This window comes from Epinephelus fuscoguttatus, linkage group LG13 (genome assembly GCF_011397635.1).
Source record: "Epinephelus fuscoguttatus linkage group LG13, E.fuscoguttatus.final_Chr_v1".
Lineage (NCBI taxonomy): Eukaryota > Metazoa > Chordata > Actinopteri > Perciformes > Serranidae > Epinephelus > Epinephelus fuscoguttatus.
This window is the reverse complement of record NC_064764.1, coordinates 34,727,047-34,753,067: the sequence shown is the minus strand read 5'-3', so window position 1 is coordinate 34,753,067 and position 26,021 is coordinate 34,727,047. Positions and strand designations below refer to the sequence as shown.

General features: G+C 41.7%; 1 protein-coding gene across 2 annotated transcripts in view; it reads left to right on the top strand.

Annotated features, from left to right (window-relative positions):
- tbx15 (T-box transcription factor 15) overlaps positions 1 to 17,693 on the top strand; it is a 59,040-nt gene extending 41,347 nt beyond the window's left edge. For both annotated transcript variants that reach the window (XM_049595088.1, XM_049595089.1), the window contains exons 6-8: positions 548 to 612; positions 10,628 to 10,725; positions 15,733 to 17,693. In XM_049595088.1, the coding sequence (XP_049451045.1) occupies positions 548 to 612; positions 10,628 to 10,725; positions 15,733 to 16,565 (996 nt within the window). In that variant the 3' untranslated portion in view covers positions 16,566 to 17,693. The remainder of the gene's footprint in view (positions 1 to 547; positions 613 to 10,627; positions 10,726 to 15,732) is intronic.
- The last annotated feature ends 8,328 nt before the right edge of the window (positions 17,694 to 26,021 follow it).

Genomic DNA, 26,021 nt, shown 5'->3' with positions numbered 1-26,021 from the left:
GCCGTAGGTCTCCAACTCGCATGGCACACAGGAGAAGTTTATGTTGGTTGCCATCTGCAACCTCCTCGCTAGATGCCACTGCTCAGTTGCCCCACAAATTTGAAGATCTTGCAGTTTCAAGAATGAACACAAATTCAAATAATCTCTGCAAAATTCGTGTCATCTTGTCCTGCAAAAAAGTGGTTGAATTAAAAGAATGCTTCACCACAGATTTTTCTGTAAATGTGATCAAAGCAAGCATTTATGAGCCAAAGTCAATTAAATACAGAGCCTCAGTCTCTGCAAGGTTTTCTTAAAACTCCATTGTCTCCCTAGAACTTGTCTTTCAGTTGGTGCTTCTCTAAGTGGCAATACTACATGGCATGGTGGTAACCATGCCAAAAAAAAAAAAACCAGAGTGAAAGGATGACTTTTAATAAGCTTTTATTATTAGGACAATTTATTGCAAAATAGCACAGACATGTTGGCGTATTTAAGTGTTGTAGAAAAGGCTTTGCAGATTCAGTTTAAGCTGTGATAATCAAAAAAATCTCCTTCTCGTCTGCAGATCACCAGACTAAAGATCGACCGCAACCCGTTCGCCAAAGGATTCCGGGACTCTGGCAGAAACAGGTACGTTATAGCATCACAGACACACAACACTGCCTGTTACAGTGTTTCAAATTTATTATTGTATTATTTCTATTGTGTGTGATCTTCAATATTAAAATAATGGTCTGAAGATAGCACTTAGCACCATATGCTGCCCCATAAAACAGCTGCTTTGTCTGTTGCCAAGAGAAACACTTTGAATCTGCAGCACAGATGGACAGAGAGTCACTTCATCACCGCTTTACCTATCTCTTTGTTTCTATCATTTATCTTAAAAATGTGCATGAAGGCTCAAAATGCAAGGAAAAAAACACTGGTTGTGCACGATTAATGTATTGGTTGGTTTAGGCACAAAACACTTGGTAATGGTCAGGAAAAGATGACGTTTTGGCTTAAAATACCTGGTGTTGGTGGTGCTACCCCAGCTGGAAACACAACAATGGGTCTCTAAAAAACACCCACGTTTGGTGGCTAAAAAGCAGCTGGAAACGTAGTGATGATGACCTTCTACAAAACATCCATTTTAATTGTTTTCATCTTAAACAGTGGTCTGCAGTTTGGCAGGCGTCTCGCCTAGGTGATGCACCATCCACCATCCCCTTCACCCCCTGATGACATGGTTACTGATCGCCATTAAAAGCCGACCCCAAATTCCCCGCCTCGCTATATATTTTTTCTGCGCTGTGTCCCCTTCTTACACAGATCACACTATAGGACCACTACAAAGTCCCTTCTTCATGCCTCCTTTGCATTTCTACACAGAACTGTTGACGGCAACATCATTCTTCTCTAGTGTGGGATTATACACTGCATCACAGCGTTGGGGAAACGAAAGAGACGTGATGGCCTCTGGTGTGACATAAAACATAATTGCTGAGGAACTTCATAAACAACAACAGTGGCACTGACGTGTCAAAAACAATCATTTACCGTCTCTGTTATGTGGCAGCTGATCTGGTCCTCTGCTCAGAGGGTATGGAACTACTGAATCTCATTGTTTTCTCAAGTTTCAGATAATTATGACCGCTGTTTTTCTTCTTTGAGTTAGCCGCTAACTGCTAAGAGCTACTTCTTAAATCTTCCACGGTGGGTAAAACCCATAACATGTTGTCAAAATGTCACACCCATGCCACCCATGATCCCATCTTACAGGCTGTCCTGTTTATATAGACATTTTTCATGTTACTACCTCCCATGGCAGCTTAAAGGCAAGACCACTCCTTCCCCCAATTTCGCAATCATACCTTATATTTACATGATAGTATTCTACAACTTTTCTACTCTTAATGAAACAAAACAACTTGGTCTCACTCCAAAGTCGTTAAAAGTCCGGCACTTGTGCAGTGCAGTGACTTGCTGCGTTAGACACTGATGGAAAAAAACGTCCTTTAACACTGGCATGATACATGGCCAGTTTAACAGCGCTCAGTGGCATTGGGGGAAACGCAGCGGAACAAGAGCAAAAGTTGAGGTGGTGAAAGTCCAAGTAGGGCGGGCAGGAGGGGTAGTGGATGGGTCCAACACAGACTTTCACCCAGGAGAGCCGTGCTCACGTCCTGTAAGATTATAAAGCCAAACCCTGTTCTTTTTTACTAAACCTAATCATATGCTTTTGTTGCCTAAACCCAACCCTGTGCGTTAGTTGTTGGAGGATAAAAAAGCTAGTGCTTTTATTTTGAAAGAGACTGTATGCAAACGGTAAATTTCCTGCGAAAATGGAAGTGTACTTTTACGACAATACATGTAACAGGCAGAACTTGACATGGCATCCCAGAACGTCAACAGCCAACGCACTCAGGGTACCTTGCACGTCGTATGTGGACGTGGAAAGTCCATGACCAAACATCTATATGTGACGAGGTCAGAGTGAACAAAACACAAAACTACAAGTGTTACTGGTGTCCAAATAACTCTAAATTAAGTGTGTAACTGTTCAAAAACAAAAAAAATCCATGAAACCAGGAAGTCATACAGCATTAATCATTATACAACTCAAACAGGATGGAAGCAGGATGGAAACACTGGAAGCAACACACACACATACACACACACACACGCACACCATGAAGACAAAGACAGACAGGGTGTTACACTGTTTCCTGTGACGAACACAACCCGACTGTTCAGACCCTCTCATCACTGTTTGCACCAGCTGTGTTGTCACTACCTGTGTGCTGATGTCACCCAGAGAGAGCGTTTCTATTGGCTGTTGACAATATGGCATCATAAATAATGCTGCTGATCATCACACACCTTTTTAGTGAGCTTATGATATTACTACATGTTTGATTTTGTTGGTAAAGACAAGCCCTCACTGTCTCTTCCTCATTCTCTTCCTCTCCGTCTTTCCTTTCTCTCTCTGTCCCTCTCTCTTCTCTTAATTCGTCTCTCTGTCTGTCAGTCTCTGAATTATCATATATAACATTTGTGGAGGAGAGGAGGAAGGAATGGGGGTGCACTAAACCACCAGACCCCTCCGCACATGAAAGCAGCCCCCCCCTCCATCTGGTCCGCATTATTGGCACAAAGATATTTGAGACATCTTTTTTCGTTTTTCAAACAATAGACTGTTTGATTTATGAACTGGCATTAGAATTTCATTGCAGAAAAGCTACAGATGAAAAGATAACGGAGAGTGAGATATTTGTCTGGAGAGAGAGACAATGAATTTATCCTCACGTACGGCTCGTGAGTCCTTCCCCGCATGCAGCCCTTTTGGGATTTGTTTTGTTCAGATTCAAGTCGCAGCCTCAGAGACTTCAGAGTGAGAACTCAGCTTCTGTCACCAGAGCTGCATTTCATCTTTGATCATTCATGAATATTGTTAGCGAGCTGCAGCTCTGACCTCTGACCTTCATATTGCTGCTTTGGCTAATTATGGTGATTTAGGATTTTAATTGGTCACATACTGTCAGTAACTCTGGACGAGGCTGTCTGCTCAACATATTGTGTAACTGTAGATTTTGTATGTTTCAGCTCAGCACACTGTAATATTAGATTTCACACCACAGCTGGAAGTTTTTTTATTCTGTCCATGTGGATCAGATCTAAATTTTTACGGTGCTGATGACAGTAACATTTTGGCACAAACTCTCTCTTGAATTACTGGGATGAGCCTCATATTTAGGTTCTATCATTATTATTATTTCATTTACATTTTTTACATTTATTATTTATTTCATTTTAGACAGTTTGCACAGTACAATATCCTGATCAACATACAAACAGTCAAACAAATACATCGTACACTATCCATAAATGATAGAGAAAAGGAGAAGAAAAGAGAGAGAAGGGCATAGAAAAATAAATGCTTAAAAAACAATAACAATATATATAATATATATATATAAACCATATATATATATATATATATATATATATATATATATATATATTTAATATATTTTTATTTATTTTTTATTTATATAGCACATATACAAAAAGGTAATAATAGTAATAATAATAATGATAATAATAAACTTTTATTTATATGGCACATACACAAAAAAGGTGATATTACATGCTTCACAGTAGATGAAAAGAAAATGAGTAGTATTAAAAATAAATCAGGAAAAAAAGCTGAATAAAAAGGGACATTTAAAACAATTAAAATCAACAAGAAAAAAAGCAACTCCTCCACATGGACATGGGTATTTTTGAAAACAGGATTTCACAGTCAAATCCAATCTCTGTCCAACTGACAACCCAAAAACCTAATTGAAGTATTGTCAACAGCATGCCAAATCAACAGGTGTCAATATAGCCGTAACCCCAGAGCCATGCAGTAGCAAAAAGAAGAAGAAGAAGAAAATGGCCGACCAGAAGCCTAGTTACTGGAAGGCTATCTGGCTGCACTGACCTCCGCATTATATTCTGACACCTCTGTTCCTCAATATAGTGAAAGAATAACTGTACATTTATGCGTTAACATATAAAAAGTCTTGTTAGCAAAGTTAGAGCAAGAATTATTTGTGCCATGTCCGCCATTGCATGAAAAGTTGCTTCATTTGTGACGCCTCACAAAGGAGATAACTGCACCATTGGTGTAGTGGAGGGTACATGCACCTCTTTTTCTGGCCATTCACAGTATACTCACCTATCAGCCAAAAATCTGTTGTAGTATTAGGGAGTCTTCCTCATCAATAACAAATCTTCACCCTGGATGAAGTTTTACAAAAGGTCAGTTCTGAGTGACCTCAAAGAAGTTTGCATGTGTACAAAAGACCACAACACACTGAAAATCTACATTTTCAAATATACCTGTGTACGTTCTGACAAGGCCTGACTAACCTCATCTCTGATGTGGGTGGAGCCTTTGTGGTGGAGGTGATGGCTGGATGTTGGCATCAGTGTCAGGTGCAGCTAGTTGGGTTAATAATGTCTGACTTGTGACTGGCTCCTGTGTGCAGTCACTCCAACGTTTGCTTTTTCAGTTGATTGAGGAAGAGGACAAGTCACGTTTGAGACTTTCCAGCCAATTTTAAATAGGACTTCTTCTGTTTGCACATTTTACAGATCAAGACACATGAAAGCTTAATCAGATTTCCTGCTAATCCTTATCAGGGTGTTTTAATAGGAGACATGTCTTTGCCCTTATCTGTCACTTTACTGCTTCTCTCCTGCTTTGTTATTTTTCTGACTGCTGCTGCTGGATCCCATAGAATCAGCTTCAGTTCTTACGCCATGTGTACACTAGTAAATATTACAAGTAGTCCACTAATTATTGTGTTAAGATATGTGATCAGACAGGAGGTAAGAGCTGCAGCTGGAAAAAAAAAAAAACGAAAAATGAAGGAAAAGAAAGAACTCTCACTTCATAACTGGCTTTCAAGTAGTTTACTTGCTCCTGCCACTTTCTGTAGATACACACTGAGGTATTAAATACAGTTTTTATTCATTTTCCTTCAGTAAAAAAGTGACATTTTCCACCCTGTCTAACGGCATCACATTCATTCTGTATCTGAAACATTTAAAGCCAAGACTTTTTTGGCTTCAGCAGTCGATCAGATCGGATCATTGTATTCACTTTTCCCTGTAACGTTCCAACATATCTAACATATCTGGACTTTCCTTGTATCTTGACTTAAATTTAAAGTGCAGTTTGGCGGTTAAAACAGTGCACGTTACGCAACCTCAGTCGTCGTGAAGGACATGCTGACAGGTATCAAAAAGGTCAAAGGTCAAAATTAGAACTACAGAAGTAGACACATACTATGTAACAAAGTGTGAGCTCAGATTAACAGATTGAAATTCCAATATAATACAATTGTCTTGTTGCCATGGCAACAAATAATCTCGTTAGTTACCAATTATGAATATTTTGATGCCCAACGTGTTGTCATGCACACACGCATACCTACAAATAGTAATGTATCAGAATTTGTATGTTACTCACATAATTTGGAAGACTGCGATCACGTGATCAGAGGTAGTTAGCAGAGCAAAAGTCCATGTTTGGAGGCAGGTAGGAAACACAGGACTTTCTCCCAGGAGCCCTGTGTTCATGTCCCCCTGTGAAACCACGTTAACTTTGAGATATTATCAGGTACGTCGTCAGTAAGTAAAAATTCTTCTCCTAAACCTAACCTATGTAACTTTACTTCACTAAACCTTATCTACAAAGCTTTACTTTTAAGCTCAACCTATGTAACTTTAGTTTGCTAAAACTTATTTACGTAACTTTACTCTTCTAAGACCGACCTACGTAACTTTACTAAACCTTACCTACATAACTTACATTGCTAAACTCACTTTTTAGCTAATCATATCTACGTAGCTTTACTTTGCTAAACCTTGTTTACGTAACTTTACTAAACCTAACCTATGCAGCTTTACTTTATTTAACCTAACCAACGAAATTTTACTTCACTACACTTAACCTATGTAATTTTACTTTTCTATGTCTAACCTACATAATTTTACTTTGCTAAACCTAACCTACATAACTTTACTTTTGTAAGATAACTTACAGAGCTTTGCGCTAAGTATGTAACTTTGCATTAAGTACATAACAAGATGACACCATTCATGGGGCGCTAAGCCGTTAGATATCATATCATATAAATATAAGATTATCCAGTAGATTAAGTCTCTGCAGTGAACAGTGTCTCTTTGAAGGAGTTCTATAAGACATTAAGAGCGTATCTATGATTCAGAGTCCGATTCAGGTTTTTTGCACACGGCTCTCAACATGGAGGTAGCTAAACCGGTAGGTAGTAGCTAACAGTGGTAACAGTGTTAACAGAGTGAATGGTGTTAACGACGCAAAATTGGAGGATGGGCGCTATGCAATGGCCGTAAGTCAGCCAGTAGGATAGACACATGCACCAACATGCCCATGCAGTCTGATCGTTTTCTATACCAACAAAAAGAGAAGCGCGAAGGTAGCACGACTTCACTCTCTGCTCAGGATGCCATCACTCCACCGTATCTTTATATAACAAATACTAGTTTGCTGCTGTTTAATGCTGTGAATGTTGCATACAGAACCTTTAATTCATTCAAAAAATAAAGAAAGGGAAAACTACATTTGCACATAAAAAAAAAATCCTGTTCAGTTACCATTAAGCAATGCATCATGGTTAAGAAGTCTTTAAAAGTATCATCCTGTAATAAAATAGTTTGACTTTCTTGAGTTGCCCTATTTGCAGACCGTTCACTCAAAATGCCAAAGGTGAAGGCAGCAGCTGCGACTAAAAGTGTTGGAAACAATCATAAAAACAGGCGTGACATCTTTTGTTTTTGTTGCCCTGCCACACGTGTCTGTTAAATGTTACTCGGTTTATATTAGTATCGGATATGAGCGACATTAACAGTCATCACAAAAGCTAACATGCTTTTCTTTTAGCAGTAAAGTGGCTGCAGTGTGAACGCAGCCTGTTTTCTGTGGAACGTTACCAACTCATTCCACACTGAGGGGAAATTCAGAATTAATATAAAGGGCAAACCTGCACTGCTAATTCTCAAATTAAGCACCAGCTTGTTTTCCTTTTTCTGACTCTCTTAATAGCATCTTAATATAGAAGCTCTAAGTTATGGTGGTGTCGTCAGTTGTGTCTGGTGCCCGGGCTTTATGGCCTATAGCGGAGGGATACAGCTCATTTGTTGGGTTTTGGTCCCGCAGCAGTGTGACTGGATGAATGAGTGCAGTGATGGCGAGGGCCCGGCCGATTAGCATGGCGCACTAACGAGCTACCACGGCCAGGGAGTTAGTGGCCCTAAAATAACACGGTGAGCAGTGACGGGGCGCTGGCTTCCCTGGGACGGGGGCCGAGCGGCGTGCAGGGAAGTAAATCAAGCAGGAAGGAGAACTGTGTACAGATTCAAGATGAAACGTCACCCAGATTTATGTACACAGTAAAAACCTGCTCCTTTTTAATGGCTCCAGTTTCCTCCGAGCAGGACTCCAGTTTCTCCCTCCCTCTCACTCCTTCTCATTCAGTCTGGCTCATTTACCGCCGACCTCTCCCTCTCTCATTCACACACACACATTAACCAATATCACTTCCCCTCTCAGCTCAACTGATCCTTTCAATATATCTGCTCTTATTCTTTATTCACTCATATCCATCTCTCTAGCTTTTATTCACGTGGCAGTTTTTCAAAAACAATGTGAAAGTTTATGACGGTTAAATGAGGATAACAGGGAAAAAACTGACTCATATCTTGAGACTCAAAACAATGACATCAGAATACAAATGACACCATCTACAAGACTGCATAAATGATTAGAAGAAATGTTTTTTCACAGGGTTTTTAGTTATTATATAATGATGCAGTTTTCATGTGTTGAGCCAAGGATGTTTGGCAGAAACATCTTTGGCTCAACACTCTTATGTTGTGTTCACATTAGGCGTAAATAAAACAATTGGCGTGGGTAGATTACATGTAAAATCAATGTAAAGATGCGAGTTTAAGTGGTGCAAATGAAGCGAGTAGCACGATTTCGCATTACATTGTTATCCACGAGAATTGAAAAATCTGAACTTCAGCAACCAATTCGCGCCACGATAGCCAATCAGCATTGAGATTCTCCGGGCATGTATGAAGCAGAGGATGTAACGGCAGAAGTTAATTAATCAATTTAGCAATTTGACACGTGTATGACGCAAGTCAACACAAAATATTATAGTGTTCAAACTGCGCAAAAAAAATGTATTGCATTTGTTAGAAATCCCACTCTGAAAGGACTCTTCCTGAAGGACTAAGCTCTACCCAGATCCAACTTCATTTTCAACCCTTCATTTTAAAGACAACGTTCTTCAAGGGTTCTCTGCAACTCTTTTTGGAAGAAAGAGTTCTTCAAGGATTGTTGAAAGCACAGCTGCTGAAAGATCCTCATCCTCAAATATTCAAATGTTCTCTCATGTTTTAAATGGTATTTTTAAATGTAGATGCATCTGAAATCCCCCTACTCATTTCATTTTAGCTTTTTTGCCATAGCTAAAATATTTACCATCATTTAATGCCATACAACACCACATGATCTGCCGAAAGGTACTTTGCTTTTTATATTTGTGTTGATTTGGAACCAAATACAAGTTCCCAAGTTTTGTTTGGAGTTTTGGTTCCCACCCCTACTGCACCATTAGGAAAGTAAAGGCTGTAGTAGCAATGATTCAACAAAATCTCCACCTCCTAAAACCTGATTGGTCACCATCAGTGTTGTGGGTTGTGCTGGACCACATCAGCCTCAGTCTCAATCTCATGAAGTCCAAATGTTCTGGACATGGTTCCCTTGGCCCCAGGCTAACCTGTTCAATTAAAACCATGATTAATGGGAGAGAAATCAATGAGTAATGTAGAAAATTACCACTGTACCACCCTCTGGGTGGGTACTAGATGAAACCCTTGGATTATAGATGGGTAAAAACCCTTAGGTGGGCTCTTGTTAGCACCATTAGAAGGTGAAAAGGGTCTGGACAAAACCCTCAGAGAGGGTTCTGGGTGTAACCATTACAAATTAAAATAAAAGGGTTCACTGTAGAACTTCTCAGAGGAGGTTTTGGGTGGAGCTTTTCACAGATGGTTCTTGGTATAATCCCTCTGAATCCTCATTTCCCTGCAGTCATCTGTGCTGCCTACAAATTCACGTGAATCATGGTTAGCCTGAACTTCTACGGCAATTTACTGTGCCAGGTGAAGGCTTTCTTATAAAATCAGTTGCACAAAACACATTGTTTCCTTCAGGTTTTCATAAACTTTTCACCTAAGTATTTAAAGTTTTCTCCAATATCTTGGTCTCATACTCAAGAAATCCTTTAAAGTTAGTTAAACCACTAAAAAAGACTTTAGGTATCACAAGCTTCAAGCACAAGCACAAGGTTGTCAAGAAAACTGTAGTATTTTACTACAGTAAAAGCTCTTCAATGCAGTAAATACCTTAACATTTTTTCTTTACTAAGGAAACCTTCTTAAGGATTCTGAGCAACACCCTTAAGTAAGTCCCTCAGTGAAGGAAAATTATGTCTTTAGTGTTATACAGGAGAAAACTGGAGGTGTTTTGTCTGGCTCCTGACTTTTAATGTCTAAGATCCAGATTGCACAAAGATTTTAAAAATGAGATGATAAAACAAATACAATGAACCCCACTAAGGATCATAATTCATAATTTCCCCTCGAGGATCAATAAAGTATTTCTAATTTTGATTCTGATCTCCACAGCTGAGGGTCCTGGACACCACAGGTCCTGGTCAGTCGTGGTGACAAGGAGAGATTTTGGAACGACTGGTTCTGTCTGAAAGTGATCAGGCTTGTGGGGAATTTACAGATCACAGATATAAGCCAGAGCCTGACCATGTGAGGCTCAAAAAATAAGCAATAAAATCTTAAAATCTGCTCTCTCAATCTCACTGTGCAGCAAACCTTTTGTCTCTGTGTGTTCGTGTCATCTGGTCAACACACACACACGCACACACACACACACACACACACACACACACACACACAGGCCTTTATTGCCCCATTCTCCTCTTTCTTTTCAATCCTGCTGTTTCTCATGTTCTGAAATCTCTGTCTCTGTGTGTCTCTTTGTCAGAACTGGCCTGGAGGCGATCATGGAGACTTATGCTTTCTGGAGACCTCCTGTGAGGACCCTTACATTTGAAGACTTCACCAATATGCAGAAACAGCAAGGTGTGTGAACCCATATTCTCTCTCTGTGAGGGAGAAAAGCCATATGTCAAACTCCACGACGTATATTCTTCTTGAAAATCCCCCTTCAGCCTCACTAGACGACTTCTAATTCAATTTCCTCCTTTGAGATTTTTACAGAGATATTTAGCGCAGAATAGTAAAAGACAAAACATATTTTTTCATGCGTAAAATCTCGGTCACAAACCCTAAGATACAGACTGGTCTCGGTGTCTCCACTTTGACGGATTTGATGGATGAAGTTGGTGTTACTGTCAAAGATACGCACAAATTGGCGGCTCGAGAAAGAATCCCTTGTTTTATTTTGAAGGACTGACATCCAAAGTGGTTGATTTGGCCTCCACCGAACGACACCCAAAAGAAATGATCCAAGATATGCAAGGTAAATGCATGGTAGATTTTGCGTACGGTCAGACACCTGACCACCTGATAGAACATGACCTCTCTGACCTTTTTCTCCTCAAACAGACACGTATCAACTCACTAACCCCGTTAGATCAGCACCATCTGCTCTTGACATATTATGAAATTAATCTCTGAAAGCCACGACTCCCTTCCAGTGTATGGGATAAGAGGCAAAATAAAGTATGTCTCATTTAACATGTGATCTGAATCCTTGGCGACCACTTTGAGAACTCCTGTGGTATCTCGTCATACCCATCGTTAATGGTGGGGAAAAACTGATACAGCACATTATCACTATACACAGATAGGGTATTGATTATTTCATTATATGAATTATTGACATTGAAAATACAAATTTAACTTTTGATACCCTTCAGTAAAGTTAGGATTAGGGTTTAAGGAGGGGTTTGGGGTCAGAAACAGTTGCTTTCTCAGCCCATTAGATAAAAACAGATATTGACAAAGTTTTCCTTTGGGGACATGATTTGCAGTTGAGAAAATTGTAATATATGTTATTGAAATACTCAGCATATTGCCAATCCAATTCAAATTCAACATATGCACCCTCTGTCCTTGGATCCTCCCAGCAGATTTTTTCTCGTGATTCATTATCACAATTTACAAATCACCATAAATTTGCTGCTAATTACGCAACATACAGTGTTTTATTTTTAGTTTAAAACAATGTAAAGTAATCAATTGCTGCCTATGTGCCTGTCTCTAAAACTGAAAGTAGTGCACAGTGGTAATTAGCATGACCTTGGTGCACGTGCTGTCCCAACCTGAACTCTCCTTCTGCATATTTTCCCTGCATATATCACCACACACTACATCAGCTATGGTTGTCCTTCATTTGAGCTTGGCCATACGCTGCTCCCCTGGCAGGTTCGGCAGGCGTCTGCTGAACTTTTCACATCGCGCGCAGCCCTTGAAAATAAAATCGTTAAACGAACCCTGTGGCTTTTGGACGGTTCTGCGACACGAGTCAGCGTCAGCGGGGCCACCTCCCTTTGTCCCGGCTCCAGCTCAGGCACAAGGTCTTAGTCATCGTGGCTCGTATCAGGGGCCGCGCCGCTTTTAAAAGCAACTCTGTTTCCTCGCAGGCCCTATCTCGGTTACCTCTGGAGGTCAGCATGACGTGACGCTCCGTATTTTGTCTGAGCAGGCGGACATGTGTTTGTTATCATTAAACTCCTCCGAAGTGATTAGGATTTAATCAAAGTCGTTGCACTGCCAGTGAACCCTGTGTCACCCTGACAGGATGCTGGTGTACGTGTGCAATGACTGTGTGTGTGTGTGTGTGTGTGTGTGTGTGTGTGTGCGCCTTTGCCCTTATGGCACCAGACACCCTTTTCCCTTCAGCTAATCAACTATTCCCCCTCGGCACTGAAGCACCTCGAGCCCCTCTAACCAGAGGAAAACATGACATCACCAAACTATCGTCCCTCTCTCCCTCTTTTTCCTCATATACCTTGCATTCTCTCCCTCTCTTTCCCCCCTTTACTTTATTTCCCTCCCTCCCCCCTCATCTCTTCGAGCAGAGCAGAGCTGCAGTGATATTATCGAAGGCATATGGTGCAAAATCAGAACCCCAGCCAAGCAAGTCCTGGATTATTTAGTTATGCCTCCTCCTCATTCCGGGTTCAAACTGAATTTCTCCAACAGCAAGATGAACCCCGGCCAAATTCTCATTAATAGAGAAATATGCGATTGATATCCCACAGCTATCATTTCACTCTGAAAGGCTCGACTTAGTGGATACAATTTGTGCCAGCCCCCCTTCAGCTGAATCACTACAGTACATGTCTAAACTCTGAGAGTCTGTGGCTTTTTATTGAGGAAAGGACTCGGGATGTGGGGCGGCTCTGTTGACCAGACATGGTCAAAACTGAATCCATATTTATCTCCACATACCAGCGATAAATTTTATGATTCGCTTCATGATCTCGTATCCAGCGGTTTCAAAGAGTAAGGCCCTGCAATTAGTCTGAGGAGGGGAGATTTAAAACGTCCGTGCGGATCAGCAAGGTTGTGCATTAAAGTGGCGACAGGTGAATTCATAAAGCAGCTTAGTCTGACTCATGTGCACCACTGGGACATGCTCCCACTGGCCACCGCTGTCTGCTCAAACCTAGAAGATACATGATGAGGAATCATCACAAAGACTTTGATTGTGCCTCAAGAGGACTCCTCAGTTCATTCTGTGCTCATATGAGAATATATTTAGGCAAGAGTCAGTCTTAAAGGGACATTACTACCATTTAGTGTTTTACAACAATACATTCCAACCTGGTGTGGAAGACATTTCTCCTGCACTGCCACAGGGTAGAGAGGATGTGGAGGTCTGGCAGTAAGAGACTAAGGGCGGGGACACATGCTGCGCCTTTAACTGCCTGGGAAATGCCAGATCGGGAGCCTGGCACTGCTCTTGTGCCTGCTCTGCACCAGCTGTTAATGGCGGCGTATACTTGTGCGTCAGACCCTACGCCATGGCCTACACATGTGGTTTACGCCACTGTGAGCATTTATACTTGTGTGGTGGTGTGTCTGTGTCACTCTGCAGTTACACCTTCAGAACACTGGTCAGCGGCGGGGTTTCTGTGAAGTGCTGTAAAGTTTAGTTGATTCAAAACACACATTAAACACACATTAAACATGACTTAATAGAGACAGTTTCAAACACAAGTACACAAATCAGCTTCACTATAACTCGCAGCATTCACAGACAAAGCACTTGTCTTTATCTGGACACATTTTCCCCACAAATACAACATGCTAATCATTTTAGCACAAGCCTATGGCATTTTACATTATATAAATTAGCCTAGCAGCTAGCAGATGTTTTTTCTGTACTCTTATAAAACCAGGGACAACAGCAACATTTAGCAAAAGTAATGTTACAAAATTTCAGCCCCGATCATACAGAAAGCATTTTAGCAGCTGGAGGCCGCTTTTTGTAATTGTTTTTAATGTGAGAAAAACTTTTTCCTTGTGATTTTTGGTTTGTGTTGTTTTTGCAAACTCAATTGAATCAGTTCCCAACTGAATTGAATACAATATGACTGGGATTTGGAACAGCTGAACATCAACTGAATCGGTTCCAAAGCCAAGTCCCTGTGGACTGAGCTACTGCCGCCCCTAACATAAAAATGATAAATGCTGATGTCTAATTTTATGCATCATTTATAGGGGCGTAACAATATCTGGATGTGGATTGATATGTCGATTGATTCAATAATCAATGATCCAGTATCATAGATGCAAAGTGAAAACACTGATACATATCAGCTTGAAGATACGCCTTTATTTTGAAATTCAATTGGTCTGTGTCACCACTTCCACCCAAGCACACCCCTTCCTAAACATTCAAACAGTGCTAGAGGCAGATAATTGTAAACAGCCAAGGAAAAGACAACCATTATTTACTGTTATTGTCTCATGCATTCATAACCAGTCGGTGCTTGCTCTCTGGCATCAGTAAAAATTTCCTCTTGTGCCTCCAGCTCATCCAAAACTCTGCTGCCAGAATCTTGACTCAGACTAGAAAACATGACCACATCACACCAATCCTGGCTTCACTACACTGATTACCTGTTGCTTTTTGAATTTTAGGATTTTATTAACTACTTACAAAGCCCTGAGAGGCCTCGCTCCAAGTTCCATAACAGATCTTTTATTGCCCTGTGTTCCTTCTTGCACCCTGAGATCCTCGGATGCATCTTTTCTTGTTGTTACGAGGTCTAGATTAATTCACAAATGTGACAGCCTTTGCAGTCAGAGCTCCTTGACGTTAGACTGACCTGCCTGAGGAGATCGGGGCTGCAAACTCAGTCTCATCTTTTAAATCACTTCTGAAAACCTACTTGTTTAAAATGGCCTCTGTGTGTTTTACTGTTATTGTATTCTGTTTACTGCTTTTATCTTTTTATTTGCTTTGTCTTTTATTTGGTTTTGTAAAGCACTTTGTAACTGTGTGTTGAAAGGTGCTATATAAATAGTTTATTATTACGATTATTACTATATCATCTCATGTCGATTACAGGCCCCTGAATTGAAACAAATTGAAATCGTATTGTGATATATTTTTGGATATCAGCGAATATTGTGTTGCAAGAATCCATAAAAAATCATATCATGATGGAACTTGTGATTTACTCACCTAAAAATTGGATCTAAAATGAACAGAGCCCCACAACACAATAACAGGTGTGAGGCTTTTTTTCCCCCCTTTGATTTAACCTTTATTCAAGCAGGAAGTCCCTTGAGATGGAAATCTCTTATCCAAAGGACAGCTGGCCAACACAGCACACCAGTTACAGTTTAAGTAGAAATAAATCACAACAGACAGGAAATACAATTATCAATCACACAAGGAAGAAACTACATCCAGCTCAAATAAAGCAGCTGTGCTCGTTTAAGCCTCATCCATGATTCTTAATCTTAGTGAAACTTGTTGTGTATTTCTGCACTGATTCAAACTCAAATTGTCTCGGAACTGTTTTTATTTTTATATTAAAGTGCTGCTGAGATAAAATCATCTGACTGCACTTTATTTCACTGTTTCTGTATCTGTGTGTTTTCCAGGTGGAAGCACAGGAACTTCTCCCACCACCTCCAGCACAGGGACCCCCTCCCCCTCTGGTGCGGCTCATCTCCTGTCTCCCTCCTGCTCCCCTCCGACCTTCCACCTCGCCCCCAACACCTTTAATGTGGGCTGCAGGGAAAGTCAGCTCTGCAACTTGGGCCTGTCCGAGTACCCGGCCTGCGCTCGCAGCAACATGGCGGCCCTGCAGGGCTACGGTGGCTTGGCTGATAGTTCCTACGGACGCCTCCAGGCTGCAGGGGGTGCTGTGGCCTCTGGTCAGCCCTCTGAATCCTTCCTGCCACAGAGGACTTCATCTTTGATTGCTGCTGGCATGCAGGGCAGCGCTCACGCCTCCCTGAGTGGCGGTGGTAGTGGCAGCGGCACTGGAGGCAAGATGGACGCCTATGGCGGTCAGCTCGGCTCCTTCCCGGCCTCGCAGCTTCAGTACGTGATGCAGGCCGGAGGTAGCTCCAGCTCTGCCTCCTCCTCCTCATCCGGATCCTCCTCTTCCTCAGCCCACATGTTCAGCGGGAGCCACCACCATGTGCAGCAGGGCTCCTACAACGCTTTCTCCCTGCACAACCCTTACAACCTGTACGGATACAACTTCCCCACCTCTCCTCGCCTGGCCGCCAGCCCCGAGAAGCCGCAGGGAGGTTTGCTCTGCTCCTCGTCTCCTGCTGGGGCCTTCGCTGAGCGCCAGTACCTGTCCAATGGAAGCATGGACACTATGCACATGATTAGCAACACCAGTGGTGGCCAGCAGGGCAGCAGCTCCTGCGATGGACGTCAATATGGCTCCTCCTCTCAGATGTCTATGCACATGGTGTAGAAACTGGGACTCGCAGTCCTCCGTGTTTCTAAAGTCTTTCAGCTGAAAAGCAAATCTCTCATCCATGAACCCGGTTTGGTGTTGATGTTGAACCGGTGTTTTCACACGAAGCGTTAACGTACCGAGGTACAAAACAAACCTTTCAGAAAAGGACATCATTTGTTTTTAAAGACACTCCACCACATACGAAGCATTATAGAGGGAGTCAAAACTATTATTTAATTATCTTTGTATTAATGAAGTGAAAATTGGGACAGCAGCCTGACTCTCTTCCTGTTTCTGACACAGTAAGAACAACAGATTGTAATGAGAAGGAGAGGAAGGAGCCTACATGCTCTGGTTCAGAGGGGATTATCAGTTGTGAATCTGTTATGGTGCAATAGTAGCAACACTCTTTTCAAGTGACTCACTCTTGATTTTTATTGGGACTCAAAGGCTATGCAGTCATGACATCATGCAACCAAAGAATCTTCACTGTGATCCAGAAGTTTTGACTTCACGCAGCACTTGTGCCGATTCGTTTTCAGAAATGTCGGGGGGTCAGTGGTTCGCCATCACAGTCTGAAGTGTTGGCTGGAATAAAAGGGACAACTGGACAAGATCACTGAACGACTCACTGCTCCAGACACGCAGGAGATGAAGTATTTGGACGCCGTGGGGTGAGCGCAACACGTGGATGCAGTAATTCAAAGAACTGCGGGTCGGGTGAACTGAGGAACTCTGTCTTCATCCTGAAAACTCCCAGCAGCAGGCGCTTATGTGTGAGTTCAGGACTCCACCACGCATCAACCCGTTGTCCTCACAGACTAGAATGGCTTCACTATTTTTGAGTGGATTATGTTTTTTAGCATATATATAAGATGGCGAATGCAATCAATAACATAAGCTTAAAAGTTGTTGTGTGAAAAGTTATAAAAGAAGCAATAGCAAGACAGAGTAATTAAAGTATGTTTTGGTGTGTTGTAGAGATGTGTATTTAAGTGCTGAGCAGTATAACAATTTTACAGGACAATCTGTTAAAAAAAATGTGTGAAAAATGGGAAGTATTTCTTTTCTGAGGCATTTTGAAAAAATGTAAATACAGGTGCCAAGCACGTAAAAAGCTCAATAAACGTTTTAATTCATGTACATGGTTTGGATTGTTTCTTCTCCTCCTAAGTGACAAGTTATCAAGGTAAACTTGATATTTAAAGGTCCAGTGTGTATGATTTAGGGGGATATATATCACCTGAAAATAAGAATGTGTTGCATTTTCTTTACCTTAGAATGAGCCATTTATAACTACATAGGGAGCGGGTCCTTGTTCATGGAGATTGGCATGTTCACCATGTTTCTACTGTAGCCCAGAACAGACAAACCAAACATTGATTTTGGATAAGGCAATTTACATTTTCACGTCAGCCACCATAGTTAGAAGCCTCTTCACAACAAACAGTGTTGGAAAAACACTGAACTGTAACAGTAATACTGCTTTATTCAGGGTTTTCACTAGTTTAAATCGGGTCCATGTCATTGGTTCGACATCCCATTAGTCCGACTGTCCGCAGTGCGGAATGGCTCGCGGCGGGCGTATGGTGCGCCGCGACCGGTTTGATTTCGGAATGGACTTTGGAACAATGAGTTTAATATGGTCGGAACAATGGGATGTCGAACCAATGGACTGTCGAACCAATGGGCAGTTCCCGTTTCAATCACTGGTTCCATTTGTTTTGGAGAGGAAGCGACCTCTGCGTATAATTGACCTATGGCAAAGCCACGCCCCCAAACAACCCCAAACTATCAACATTCAGTGACCGGTGCTATGGCAGGTGTCACAGTACACGGCATTTCACAGGAGGCAATTGATGATTTTTGGGGACATAACGATCAGATATCATTGAGAAGTAACCAAAAGGGCCTGAACTACGCATTGGAGGGATATATTCATCATTTTATTGTTGAGAAGGTCGATGAAAAGCTTAAATTACAAGCCAAAATTCACAGTGTACGCTTGTGAACTGCATCTCATTGCTGTCACCATCAAAGACAACAAGTTAAAGTGCCACTGAAGTTAAGGTTTTTGGCTCAGAATATGAGAAAAGGATAACGGCCTTTTTACCATCTTTACCAAGAGTGTCTCTCCGTTAGTTTGGTGCTACAGTATTTACACTGAATCATTCAGCATAACGTTTGCCAATCTTTGTTATCTCTGCCATTACAGATAAGTTAATGAAGCTAAGCTCCAGAAGTTAACGTTAGCTTAACTAGAGCCCTTTGGACAACAGTTAACAATGATGTACGATCACCAAAGTACAAAACTAGAACAAAATAGGCTAATGAACTCCCAGCAAACAAGGTGACATGATGAACAACGCAGCTAGGAGCTAACGTTAGGCTAACTTTAGCTAACGTTAGCTAGAGATGTTAAAGATAACTTTATATTTCTTTCCAGCAAAGTGACAATATGTTGCCTCAAACACAGTGTTGACTTACCTTAGAACAGATGTAGACATCATTGTTAATCTTATTCACGTTGAGTTGATGTTGTGGTCTAACGTTACCACACAACTTTATCCAAAGGAGACACTTTTCTCGGTTGAGATGTGGTTTAAAGGGTAAAAAATACACCTCGTCGCCCAGCCTCTCAGGATACCTTGTGTCAGAATTGCATGTACCCCATGCACACTGTTTGACCATTTTTAAACTTCAAATCTCTGAAAAAGCTCATAAAACCGAACAAACTGTCTTTCTGTAATGCATTTCAATGGACGTCCAGGCAGAGAATGTCCGAGTGTATGGGAATGGCTATACACACTGTGATTGGCTCATCGCGTTTGAGGGCGGGGCTTAGCCACAGGTCAATTCGGTTCCCATTGAAAACCTCCTGAATTTCTGGACCAGAAACAAAGGTGAGCGCACATGAAGTTATCAGAGGAAAAGGGTTTATGCAAAATAGCAGGTAGGGAACTGTCAACACATTCTCACTCCGACCTCGTCACATATCAACGTTTGGTCATGGACTTACCACGTCCACATACAACATATTAGGTACCCTGGGTGCTTTGTTTGTTGACGTTCTGGGCTGCCGTGTCAACTTCTGCCTGTTACATGTATTGTCTTCTTTCATAACACACGTCCGTTTCCACAGTTTTCACTGTACGACACCGCGAATTGATGGTTTTTTTTCCTTCAACAACAAACACACATGGTGGGGTTTAGGGAAAAAGAACAGGGCTTGGCTATAGAATCTTAGGGGATGTGAACACCGCTCTCTCGGGTAAAGTCGTGGCTTGTTGGACCCATCCACCCCACTCAGATTTTTTGCACCTTAACTTTTTTGTCCATGTCCTGCTGTTTTCCCCAGATGTTGCCGGGCATCATTAAACTATAACAGTAACTGACTACTTATCATGCCGTTGTTAAAGAATGTTAAACCTTTTTTCGTTGGTGTCTAACGCCTCAACTCACTGCCCAAGTGCTAGATTTCGACGACTTCTTAGTGAGACCGGGCTCATTTGTAACATGAAACTGTGGTGGACATTGGAAATGGAGATGGTGCTGTGGAAAAGATTTTCCTCGAGGGGACAATAAAGTCTAAGTCTGAAACTACTTCATTTAGTGTTGGTTTTTTTTTATTTTTGGAGAGGAAGAGTCCTCTGCGGATAACTCAACTCCCGTTAAAACCTCCCGCACATTCAACACTAAAAGAATTCTAACCGGCAAACGTTTCAGCTGGCTGCAATGTATAATCCTCACCACTAGACACCACTAAATCCCCCTAAATCTTACATACTGCTCCGTTAAGAAAATTACTCTGCAAAAATTAGGAACATACTGTGTTCTCCCAAAACTCTGGAACATGAGTTGCTCATATAAAAAAACAAAAACAATTTGGAGCACAAAAGCAAAACAAATTACAGTGTTTATTGTAAGTAATCAACAAGAGAATGATACTTTTACACACTGGATGTCGTACGATTAACAACAATTCAGTGATAAATGATTATCTTAAAAACTGTTCGTAACTGTGGGAGTTAACTCGCCAGTCAGTCACGGCCTCGCGGCTACAATAACAACGAATGACATGATTATTAATCACACACAAGAGTGTTCTGCGCTTATGAAACACACACATCTGCTGTGCACCACATCACAGGCGTGGGCTTCAAACGCTGATGCAGTGCATCGATCATAAACCAAACTGGGAGAAAAAGACCCAAAAAAGACAAATTTTCTCCCTGCTGGTTCTGTTTATTACGAGAATGAAGAATAAATCTCTCGTGCCAACTGCACTCAGCTGCACTGCTGTTGTGCCTGACGCACATAAATATGGCACCTGTTTAAAGAGACAGAGAAATCCCCTTGTAATCATTTGAACCACTGAAAGAGGGAAAACATGCAGCATTTAGGATCGTTCCTACTCCAGCTTTGTGTTTCCCCCTCTTGTTACACAGGCACAGACTCCGGGGATTTACCCGGGGCCAATCAGCGTCCATTACACGGATGTCTTCAGAACGGCTCTCCCCAATCACTTCCCATCATGCGTACGGCTCCAACCATGAAATATCATATCTGAACCATCATCAGAAAATAAAGGGGGTGCAGGACCGTGGAGACAGCGACCCAGTATTGGAAACACCTGTTTTTCCAAGCATGACTTCAAATAATGAGCAGGGTGATGTACCGGAGAGAAGCGCATGATTTCATAATTTGGCTCCACTCCATCTATCTGGACATTATTTCCAATAATTATTCACATTATTTGTCTGATATACACCCCGCTTTTGTTCCAGCAGCATGCCCCCCCCCTCCTCACCCTCCCCACCCCTCTTCACCGCAGATTTACCTCAGGCCCTGTTAAATTAGGAGATGTATTTGTAAAGAGGAGCAGTGCACATGGGTCCATGGAGCAGCCGTATGACATAATGCACAGCAGGTCTGTTTTTATACCGTAAACTATCCATCAGGTCCTTAAGTGGAAAAGAATGGCCGAGCTTGAGTAACAGCCACTCTCTGCCTTTCATCGTGGCGTCTTTCATTAGAAACAAAATATGCAAACGATCGCACTGATTGATTAATGGCAGAGTGCAGCCAGCCTCGCCGTAAAACATGAAACTGGAACAATTGGAGATGCAGGACCGGGTATTTTAACGAGATGCTCTGACAGAGATGAGAGAGATCTGGTGCCTAATCTGCGGCTTTGAGCCCATTTTGAGTGACAGCACGCTGACTGGAGGGTATCCCATAATCCCCCCTCCCTGTCTCAGCCATTGATCTTTTCCTCCGAACACATTTCAGACATTTTAACAGACTCAGAATCACTCTCTGGGGAACTCTACTGGATGCAAGTCCAGCTGAGGGGGGTCAGCGACCATGTGCGGAAAAAAACTTGGTTTGATATTTGGATGTGAGAGTCTGGTTTTGATACGGCACAGTGTGAGTTTATATCACTGCAATCAGAAATTCCTGGTAAACTATTGCCCTCTTGTGTTTATTCCCCTCTCATGCTCAAGATTCACGACTTGACGCATCTTCACAGTAAATTATTGCTGACAGGAGACGCAGACCCACTTTTCTGAGGTGTTACAGTGCGCCTGACATGTGTATTGAAGCACTAAATCACTCCTCTTTCACAAAGGGCTCTCACATACCTTCAGCCGCCTTACGCTGTTTTTTCTCTCTCCGTCAGGGAACATCTTGAAGCTATTTTAGGATTGATAAAGTCATGATACAGATGTCAAGCTGAAAAAAAGGAAACATACAGACTCTGGTGATGTGGCCAATGTTTTTACAGTCACAGGAGTACAGATCTCTGACGGCGAGTTGTGTAGTTTCTGAAGCGTGGCGACTCAGAGAGTAAGACAGGACATGGACTGTGAGGGTTTTAATGACCCTATCTGATGTGCTGCATGTGCCACACATCCGTGCATATTGTTACTCTTAATTATGACTTTAATGTTGTTAATAAAATGAAATCTGGTTTGAGAATAGTCGACCTCAACATAACCCTCAGCTTGTGATCTTTACATAAGACAGTTCAAACAATGAGACGGAATAAACAGAATTACAATGTTAGCATGGATAGATTACTAAACTGGAACAGGCACAAGCTCAGGGGCCCAAAGTGTCAGGGGCCACCCTGGCCTTTACCTTCAAAATGGCACTTAAATGAACACAAACTGACCAGGAAGAGACTCAAAATGAACACAAAGATGTAACAGAATTGTAAAGAGTCACAAAATAATAATTAAAAAAACAGGTGAAATAATCACAATGAGGCACAAAATGACTACTAGGAGACAAAATAATCAAAACAGAGACAGAAAATTACCTCATTAAGATACAAAGTTGCCTCACAGAGACCAAAGCAACTCCAAACAGACACAATGGAGACACATGCAGCAGCCAGAGTTTTAACAAAAATTAAAAGGTATCTATCTTCTCTTCACTGGCTCCTAATAAATCAAAGAACTGATTTTAAAATACTTCTTATTGCTTTTAAATGTTTTACTACCCTCTTATTTTGTTTGTTTTTATCATGTCCTGCTTGTTTTTATATATGTAATACTTTATTATCTTATATGATATTTTATGTTTGTCATGTATGATGTATCTTAAGCACACTGAGTTTACCCTTGTCGTATGAAATGTGCTTCGTAGATAAAGTTGACTTTACTTGACAAAATGACCACAAACCCAGCTGACCACCAATGTTGTTAGACATTGATTTGGTTGAATTTAGACTGTGATGTCACAAGACCAAAATTCAGTGCCAAGACAGTGGCTAATGCCAATGTTATTCTGATGTAGAAAGCTGATGATAGATGACGCTGATGTTTTGTTGGTTTATGTTGTGTTGTTAAAGCTCCAGTAGGTAGAAAGCCTGAAAACGGTTGATTTTTGAGTCTCATCTGAGTTAGGTTTCGTTCGTCTCCGCCCTGAGCCCCTCCTACCAGACGAGCATGCGAGTATTTTATCCTACTTGGTTCTATTTCTCCCTCTCTGGGAGCCTCAGCCTCAGCCTCACCGCACAGCAGCCCTCTCCATCCCTCCCTCGCGGCCCCGCACATACTCCCGAGCCTCGGCTCTCCCTCACCATGCAGCAGCCTGCCCCGCACATACCCCCGAGGCTCGGCTCTCCCTCTTGGCAGAGAGCCCTCGGGGGCCGTTAAAAACTGTCCTTCTTGTCTGTGGTGCTACATCTGGGTTCTAACCACACCTGCAACATTTTTATTCCTACCAAAATTTAACATCTGTCTAATGTAAGAGTCCAACATCATTCTGACATCTTACTGACTACTGTTGCCACTAGGGAAGAGACACAAAACTACAAAAAGATGCATAAAGAAGACAAAGATTTGTAAAACCATCACAGAGAGGTGGTGGGGCTCTTTGCATATCTGTGCCCAGGGGTCAACTGTCTCACATTCTGCTGTATTCAAGCTCAGTCCATAGGGACCTGGGTCGCTGGCTCAAGTCCCTCTCTGGACCAAATTTAGTGTGGACTGGTAGATGGAGAGGTGCCAATTCATCTCCTGAGTACTGCTGTAGTACCCTTGAGCAAGGTACCGGACCCCCAACTGCCTGATGCACCTTTCCATTGGCAGTCCCCTCGCTGTGGGGGATTAGCAAATTATATCTTCTTCTTCTGAGTGTCAGATACATGTTTATATTAAAGGACCACAGGACGACAGTTTGAGTGACAATGAACTCACAAGATAATTATAATCATTTCTGCATGAGCACCAGAAAAGTGTTTAGGGTCAAGATCACAGACAAATTCATCTGTAAAGACATCATAAAACAACACTTGTTCTGGTTTCCTCTTGGCTCATCTCATCACTGCTGATTTTTTTTCACTTTGGACTGAATTATTCAGCTGCTGTTCGTGTTGTCACCCAACAAACACCATCAGTGAACCACAAAGCAGACTTGATTCACATGTGGACCGACAAAAAAAGAAAATCTCATTGTAGACAAAATGTTTGGCCAACTGTAAAACTTTTCTTCTTTTCTACTCTCAAAGAAAGATGGACAGTTGAGGAAAAGTAAATTTATAACAGATTTGAAATAGAGAGACGAGTTCAAGATCAGAAAATGAGATCTGGGGAAAGATTTACAGCTTCTTTCAAAACAGACATAGACACAGAATTCTTAGGTCAAAAGAGAGAAAATACTTATATAAATATATTTTCTTTTGTGGCAATAATTAATGATGTGTGGGTACTTATGGCTGGTCAATTTACATCCATTAAAAGTTGTTGTTTTTGCCACTTACAGGCTCAGATTCAGCCTGACACCATTATGGAAAGGATCCCTACAGAGACAGATCTTTTTGTTAAAAAGTAAGGGTGCTTTCAGACCTAGAGTCGTCTCCTTTGGTCTGAATCAGGGACTCATGTTGTTCCAAAGTTGTATAATTGCCTAGAGTTGGTTCATGTTCTCACGGCAGCATTTACAAGCGGACCAGATCAAATGCCTTGTGTGAGAAAGCTGCTCTTGATTGGTCAGAATTTCCATGTGGGAAAAATCCAGGAAGTAAAGCAAACGTTGAAGAAGAGTACACTTGCAAGATAAATGTGACACTTTCTAATGTCACAATGGAGGGACAACTACGCAGGTTGATTTTAGCGCTGCTCATCGTGGACTATATTGCTGTCATTGTTCATTTTAGTCAAAGCATACAGTTTGAAAACGAGGCGCGGCTCCAACTAGAAAACAATGTTTTGATGCATTGGATGTGCTGAATGTGCATATTAAGGCAGTACAGGAGGAGGTGCACATTAATAATCCTCCAGGACTGTAACATGCTCATGTTTAACCCAAACAATGTGTCATGTGACTGCAGTTGCTTCACATCCAGGTCGGAACACCTTCTCACCACAAACCAACCGCACCAGAGTTCCTTTGTAGCTGGACTGAGACCACCTCTTCAAGAAGGTCTTGGTCCGGTTGTTTTGGTGCACACCTGAGTGTGATTGCTGTGTTCACACCTGCCCAAACGAACCACACTGCGGGGGCAAACGAACTGGAGTTTGATAAAACCGAACCAAACAGGGCAGGTGTCCAAACCAGCCAGAGTTGGATCTTACTCTTTAACAGAAAGGTCTATCTCTGATCTGTCAGACACGTAGAATAACAATCTGAGCCTGTCAGTGGCAAAAACAAGCACTTTTAATGGAAGTAAATTGACTGTGCATAGTTGCCCTGGGTGAGTTCTTTGTAGCCTGTTTCGCCACTACAGGCTGCAGCCCTGTCGCTCAATACTGGACCAAGTTTAAAAGTTCCTATTGGACACGAAAACATGGGAAAATGGGGTCCAGGCTGAAAAATACTGAAAATTATTCAAACCCAAAATACAAAGTGTTTCTCGTGGTTTCCCATGACTGCAACGTGACCTTAAATGTAAATACTCTGGATTTCTCATGTCATGTTTTGCACATTTTCCCCAGTTGAGAAGAAAACACTGACAAAAAC